Source organism: Gymnoscopelus braueri (genome assembly GCF_963280865.1).
Source record: "Gymnoscopelus braueri genome assembly, chromosome: 18".
Taxonomy (NCBI): domain Eukaryota; kingdom Metazoa; phylum Chordata; class Actinopteri; order Myctophiformes; family Myctophidae; genus Gymnoscopelus; species Gymnoscopelus braueri.
Genome location: NC_137618.1, coordinates 12,515,533 through 12,523,478, shown reverse-complemented (window position 1 = coordinate 12,523,478; position 7,946 = coordinate 12,515,533). Strand labels below are relative to the sequence as shown.

The window sequence follows — 7,946 nt, the reverse complement described above, 5'->3', positions numbered from 1 at the left end:
TACTTCGCTGACTGGAGTACCCCAGGGATATGTACTAGGCCCCCTCCTTTTTCCCTCTACACCAGTTCGCCAATGTACCCGGTGATCCACTGAATAGGGACGCAAGGGCTTTTATGCGGTTAACTTTGACGTCTCAAACTAAGACAAATTGGGACACACGTTTTCTTTGAACAAGCAGGCACAGAGCTGGAAGTGAACTCTGCTTCAAATTTTAAACACAAAGATGCCCCTCATCTTTAATTCCAGGATTTATTTGAGTAACTTATGAGCACCATATATTTTGGTGATGGAAGTTCCCAGGAACTAGATTAAATTGCACCGTCCCCCAAACTCCCGCTGCCAAAATTCATATTAAGATTAAAAAGCTCACTTCACAGAGTGCTGTATATAAATCACATACAGTATGCGTGGTTCTACTGGCTCGGAACAGTAGCTCAAGAACCATGGAATAAAGCGAAAATATTATCTTGTGACTGAAAATGTAATTATGTTTAGGTATTATCATTCTAAACCTATGTTTGCTGCTGTTCTACATACATCCAACCAGTTGAAGAAATCACAGCTTTGACCTTTGCTTTTATGAAATTCCTGAGACCATTCATGTTTTATGTAAGATGTTTTTAAACATGTATTCTATTGCTAGTTTGACCATTTCAAATACTCTTTCATCTTAAAATAACTAATAGCCGAAAATAGCAGATCTACAAGCTCACAACACGTCACGGCATGACGTGTTGTGAGCTTATAGATCTGCTATTTTCGGAAGACATGCTGGTTCCAAATGACTGAAATCAATCGTGGCGACTGAGAACTTCAATCCATGAAGACTACTAGCAAAGGTTGAAGGAAAAATGAAATCACAAGGAGACTCGTTTGTTATTCTGTTCACTTTTCATAACGTCTTTATTTGAATTTGTGTCTCATTTTTAAACATATTTACAAGTCTCTCTTAAGTCTGTTTTCTTTTTCAGTAAAAATACAAATACGGAACACTTTAGACCCCAGCAGAGAGCCCCCCCCCCTCCCCCCAAAGTTTTCGGTTTCCTCGCCTATACCACTCAGTAGCACCCCCCCCCCCCCCCCCCGGGCTTGATCCCGATTGGATAACAGATGATGATGTCAGTGTGATGTCAGAGAATGGGTCTGGGAGGGGTGGGGTTATGTGGATGATGAGGGTGAGAGATAAAAAACTGTACAGCATCAATATGCTGCAACAACAGACACAGAGAGAGAGATACTGGATGCATCCATCATTGCCCCCAGGTTCGCCACTGAGGTCTACAATGAACGCATGGCCGACTAACCACTTAAACCCTATATACTTAGCTGACCGGGATCCCCCAGGGCTCCATACTAGGTCCCCTCCACACCAAATCTCTTCACCAAAAAATAGACGATCTTGTGAACTTGTGGATCTATTATTTTTCGTAAATTAACGCCCTACTTGATCATACTACAGCGTCACACAAAAAGCATCAAAAGCAGCAGATCCACAGGCTCGTTTTGAGCTTGTTGATCTGCTACTTTTACAATTTTTTTATTTCAATCCTGGAAAAGTAACGGTTTTAGACATACAAGGTTTCCACCCGACAGAGACGAGATGACTGATGTCACATACTGGCCACATGACGTCCAAGATCCACATGGAAGCCCCGTCTTGTTTAGCAACCCCAATATCAACAGTAGAGTTGAGGGCTTCATTCACATTCAAGCCATTCTTGAAGTAGATATATCCAAAACATATCGCAAACTGTTTTATTATTCGAAGGCTGGTTCCATCCAACCTACAGTAACAATTAAATAAGGATGCAACCCTTTCTTGCAGTTTATCTCCTCTGAGGGGGAAATAATAAAAAGTGGGAATGGTTACTTTATTTTTTATTTAACAGACTAATTTCCCTGTGGAGCTGTATAAAGTTCATCTCCTCTGTTCAAAGACTGGATGGTCAGTCGTTTTGGAAAACAGGACACATATCTGTGACCTGCCCCGTTGCTTTGATTAGAGCGTGCTGCTATCTCGCTCCATCCAATGACCCAATAACCAACTGGAAAAGTCATGACACACCAGCAAAACCCTAGAAAACAAGTGATTCTGTCAACTGCTATGACGTAACTTTGGTTCCTATAGCGCGATATCCACATCATATCCACTATTTCACAACCCTGCCTGCGTTTAGAGGCTGTTACCCAATTTGATCTGCTGTATTAAAAAAAAGACCATTGTGCCATTGTGTTCAGAAGAATAGTTTGGCAAAGTGAGAAGTTGTGAAATGGTGTGTGTATGTATTCTGCACTCTATGGGTGGCTTTGTCTGATTTTTGTTAAGATGATTGTTGACAAAGTTACCTTTTTATTAAGACAAAAAAATTACATTTTAAAAGATCTTTTAAGTTAACAGACCTGTCAATTTTGTACTTTTATTTTTGTAAGCTCATGCGCTCATACGCGTTGCGGTGCAATGCGCTGAGCTTGTAGATTGGCTATTTTATATGTTGTACGATGAAGTATCTAGGGCTTAAGTGGTTGGAGGAACACTAGTTTACAAAAATGGACAAAAATAAGTCAAAACATCAAAAGGAATGACAAGTCCGCACAACACTTTTTACTGTGCAAAACAAACGTTTCGACCACAAGTTCATCGCCTGACGATGAACCAAACTTGTGGTTGAAATGTTTGTCTGTGTTTTTCTCAGGTAAATGTTGGAGCAGCAAGTGGTTGCGTGGACTTTTCATTCCTTTTGAAGTTAAAGGTACTGTTCGACTCTATCAGCCTTATCTGCATGTTTTCATCGACAGAGGTAATGGTCAATAGTAGCAGTACATACAGTCTGTCAACTGTCTGTAATGACCAAGCGTTTTTTGCCTTGGACATGAAAACATGATTATCCTAACTGCTTAAGGAACAAGCCTTTTTTGGATGAAGTTTATGTCACAAATCCACTAAACATCCACACATTTGGATGCGAAGCATTCCTTTAAAAAAAATAACGTTTGGGTATGTAGGGAAGCTGACATCCAACACGTCTGTTTTTACTCTGTTATGGTAACAGCTACGTTTCATAAGGGAGATGATGATGACGATGATGACGATGAGAGAAAATGAACAGTGATTTATATCTCAGAATAGCCTGACAACCTCCCCCCACCCAAAACAAAGAAGAAAAAAAAGACAAGACAAATAATAGAAAACAGCACAGTATTGGCTAAAGCAGGCATCACATAGCGACATTTGATAAGGCTTGAAAACAAAGTCAAAATAAGACGGGACATAAAAAAATATTCCTGGGTAAGTGCAATTTCTCCTCCTCAGCTCATGTACAAGATTTCCTCTCCTGCCTCATTTATAGCCTGTTGTACCGAAAATAGACGATTTACAAGCTCACGACGCGTTGCATGTGAGCTTGTAAATCTTTTTTTTTTTTCAGGACGCGAAAGCATCATACGACAAAGTATAAATCAGACTGTCTGTAACCCACTCTGACTTCCTGTCTGACGAAAAGCCATCACCTGTTCAGCAGTACAGGGACTTTTAATCACAACACAATCCCCATATCGTAGGGCAGAAACCTCCTATCTCCAAACTTTTTTGTGTTTTTTCGTAAATTAACGGCCAACTTGATCATACTACTGCGTCACAGAAAAACAGCTAAAGTAGCTTTAGCAGTAGCTTTAGTACTTTAGCTGTTTTTGAAATTTGAATCCTGAAAAGTAGCCGTTTTGGACATAAGGTTTCGACCCGACAGAGACGATATAATATCTTGAGACATACACGCACGCACGCTCGCACACACACACTCACACACACGCACGCAGTCGGTCGCTGAACACGTTAATGAATCCAAACTCCTATGAAGTGGTAACTGGAATGAGTACAAAACAAGTGTTTCAAAGAGCAGAGTGGGGGAAAAAAACTAAACAAAAACAGTTTTTTTTTGTTGGCCAGCGGCCACAGAGGCTGGTGGTGCATCGCGTTCATCCTTCTTCTTCTAGCAGTGGAGCAGATATTATTATTTAGAGCAAAAGTAGGACATCTCCCCCAATGATAGTCACAGTCCTGCCAAAGTGGGCTGGTGCAGAAGGGGAAAAAAAAAACTCCGGGGGTTTTCACCAGAAAGAAAATAAAATACAAATAGTATCCGTTGATTTCAGTTCAAACCCAGACGCCAAATGGAATTTTTCTAATCAAAGTGATGTGTAGTAATGATGACTTGCTACAGCGTAACACGGGTAGTGTTCATGTGGGGCTGTTTCTCATTTACTTCCCGTTTCCACTGGGTACAGTAGTTTCACTGTAATCCTTTACTTTCCCCCTCGACACCAGGCGGTGCTCCCGTCTCCATCTGCACCCCCTGCCATCGACGTTCAGCCGGGCCTCCAATTGGTGCAACGTTTGTTGACAACTTTCAACCCCGGAGTCCCTTTTTGTTTTTGGGAACACAATCAAAAAAGAGCGAAAATAGCTGATCTACAAGCTTGTGCTGTAGATCCACTTATTTTAGCTTGTTTTTGAAACAGGGGGCTTAGGTGGTTGTTAAGCAAATCAGACCCGTTCAAGAGAAGCCAGCTGTCACCGCGGGATACCCAGTCCGTTTAATCTTGGCTGCTTGGGTAAAAAAAATATAGGAAAAAAGGTAAACATTTTCACAAGACGTCATAATCCAAAGCCAAATCCTGTTGGGACACACGACAAAGAGTTTCTGTTGTTTGAGATAAGCCGGCGTAGAGGAGCACTGGTAGTGGCATTGGGGTATGTCAGCGACAAGCCAAATTCAATCATGTGTGGCACTGACTTGTCTTGGAAGGGGGGGGGGGGGGGGGTGTGTGCCACATCTACAGACATACGGTAACGCTTGGCAAAAGGATTCCTGTTTTGAAAGGCCAGTAAGACCACAGTAGGCGTCAAGAACCCAGGCTGTCAGGTGTATGTGAGTTTTACACGAAGGCAGTTGGGAGTCCAGTTGATAGTGGTGGTGTGGTGGAGACATAATGGGAGAGGGGGGGGTTACTCTGCAATGTGTGCCCCCCCCCCCCCCCCCCCGCCGCCCCACACCTTGAAAGATGTACACAACTGATATCTGCGTCACACACACACACACATTCACGCGCGAACAAACTCACACATTCAGAATCTAGCTGAAAATTATGTCGGATTGAGTAGCGAAAAAAGAATGTCCCGCTGCCCCAGTCAAGAGCACAGGTGAGAGGAAGAATGCAATTATGGAATGATATGATAAGAAATACAGGAGGGAGGAGGAATAGGATAGAGAGAGAGAGAGAGAGAGAGTGTGAGAGAGAGAGAGAAGAGGCATGGTCCGAGTAGCAGCAGAATGGTTTGACGAGAAACCAGGTGATGGCGTGATGAGTCTCTGACCGGGAGAACCAAAAAAGTGGAAAAGATGTTAAAAGAAAAAACCAAAGGAGGTTGGTGTGACGGAGTGGCAATAAAGAGGAACATAAAAGTTATTCCAACGTTATTATTATTGTTCTGTTTATACATCTGTCCATCTTTTTTTTTCTTTTTAAAGGAGAAGTGTGAGGGGAGGGCTTCCGTTCCCCCTCCACTAAAGCCTGACTTATACTTAGTTGCACACTGGTGTTGCCTGCGGTAAATGGCAGATCTACAAGCTCACAACGCGGCACATTCGTGACGCGTTGTGAGCTTGTAGATCTGCTATTTACAGAGCACGACAACCGGCACGCAACTAAGTATAAATCAGGCTTTAACAAAGACACAAGCTGGCTAAGAGCCCCCCAGGTCAGCATTTCAACAAGATGAACAGTAAACAGGAAGCTGATGGGAGGGGACAGCTAGGGGACAAGGGGGGGTGGGGGTGGGGTTCAGCCCCCCACCTCCTCCCCGGCGACGACTTGTCCAGTACGTAAAAGCAAACCAACGAACAAACAAACAGAAACCCCCCCCCCGTTTCCACCACCAACCCTTTAACAGTTCTCCAACGCCACCGTCCTCCTGGTCAGTGCAATCTGTCATTCCTTCAACGTGTCTTTTGTCTTGTGTTCCTTCACCAACCCACACACCGATGCTCGCCGCTCGTCTCAACCAAGAGTCCGTCCACACGAGAACAACGTTTTTAGTCTAACCCCCTTTCCCCGTCTCCAAAAAGAAAAGAACGTTTCAATGACAAGCAATTAAAAAAATGACCTCCACCAAACAATCAGTCCGGATTCGAGGTCGGTCCTTCAGCGCTGGGGGAGGGGGGGGGGGGGGGGGGTTTGGGACCAACGAACAAAACTAAATAAAGTCTTCACAATCAATCCCAGCCAATCACGACGACACAGAGAAGCCCCAACCTGCCGTCCTTCAAATATAAGCAGAGAGAGAGAGAGAGAGAGCGACAAAGAAGAGAGAGAATGGTGAAAAGAGCGAGAGGAAGAAGAAAGGCAGACGGAGAGATAAAGTTATAGCAGTCATAGAGTGCGAGGCTACAAGTCCCACGTCCTCGTCACTCTTCAGTGGTATTTGGGGGACGGGGCGGGGCAGGGGGTGGGGCCTAGGCCGTGTACTCCCCCCCCCTTCCCCCCGCCCCTACACACAAGTGGTCCCTCCCCTTCATCACTGTCCGGCTGTCCGTCGTCCTCCCTCTGTCCTTGATCCTGGCGGGTGACGGTCCTTAAAACGTTTGTGGAGTTTCTTTTTGGAGCTGTTTATGTAAAATATAGTCCAGTGTGTGTCTGGGGCGGCTCGCCCTGCTAGTTCTGGAGGAGGTGTCCTCCAACTCCTTCTGTCTGTGTCTGTGTCTGTGTGTGTGTGTGTGCGTGTGTGTGTGTGTGTGTGTGTGTGTGTGTGTGTGTGTGTGTGTGTGTGTGTGTGTGTGTGTGTCTGTCTGTGTGTGTGTGTGTGTGTGTGTGTCAGTCAGTCGGTCGGTCGGTCGGTCTACTACTGGGCCGGCTGGCTGCCAGCCAGGGTGATGTTGCCCAGGTGCAGGACGGGCAGAGGGTGGGCCTCCGTGTTGAACACCCAGCTCTCCAACGGCATCAGGTCATCACTGGAGAACAACAGGTACAGATACCTGGAGGAGAGAGAGGAGAGGAGAGGAGGAGGGGAGGAGGATAAAGAGGGGAGGTGCAGGAGTATTATAAATCAAAGGAGGACATTGAGGGGTTGAGATAGAGAGGAGACAGATGGCAGTGTGAAAACATAGATAGATAATGGTAAAATAATACATATCGTTGCTGTCAGGCAGAAACCTCCTTATCTCCATATTCTAACTTTTTGTGTTTTTTTTTTCGTAAATTAACGCCCTGCTTGATCAGACTACAGCGTCACACAAAAGCATCAAAAGTAGCAGATCGACACGCTCGAAACGCGGCGTTTCGCGCCACGTTTCGAGCATGTCGATCTGCCACTTTTGCCATTTTTGAATTTGAAAAGTAACCGTTTTGGAGATATGAGGTTTCACTATTCTGGGCTATGTTATTATAGGCCAAAAATCCAGCGAAGAGTTTCCCAAAAATGTCCCCTCTTTGAAAATAGCGTATCTACAAGATCACAACATGTCACAATACAACTCACTGAAAGTATAAAATTGGGTTTTTAAGACTCAACATAAATGGTGAAATCCTTCATGAAGCCACCAGCAGGGGGAACCAGAGTGCAGCCTTAGCTCTTGGTCCACGGGGTGAGTCAGGGGGCTAACTACCATTTGTTTGATCTACTGACCACAGTGGTACTGACCCCGACATCATTCACCTGCCACTCTCACCAACCTCTCAGCCTTTCAGCTGCAGTGGGTCTAGTTCAGTGCGATTGGTCTGTAATGTCCGGTTGCACTAAATCAGGGGTCTTCAATGTTTTTCAGGCCACGGACCCCCTCGCTGAGAGAGAGATGAAGCAAGGACCCCCTCTATATTGTATAAAATTGTGTTTGAGATTAAACTTTTTTTTTTTTACTTGGCCTGCTCTTTTTTTCCTCTACACCTATACCTCT

At 44.6% G+C, this 7,946-nt stretch overlaps 1 protein-coding gene across 3 annotated transcripts in view; it reads right to left on the bottom strand.

Moving 5' to 3' along the window:
* Positions 1 to 5,665: 5,665 nt before the first annotated feature.
* The window catches only part of man1a2 (mannosidase, alpha, class 1A, member 2), a 179,829-nt gene continuing 177,548 nt past the window's right edge, over positions 5,666 to 7,946 (bottom strand). For all 3 annotated transcript variants that reach the window (XM_080413101.1, XM_080413103.1, XM_080413102.1), the window contains exon 15: positions 5,666 to 7,028. In XM_080413101.1, coding sequence (XP_080269227.1) covers positions 6,896 to 7,028 — 133 coding nt within the window. In that variant the 3' untranslated portion in view covers positions 5,666 to 6,895. The remainder of the gene's footprint in view (positions 7,029 to 7,946) is intronic.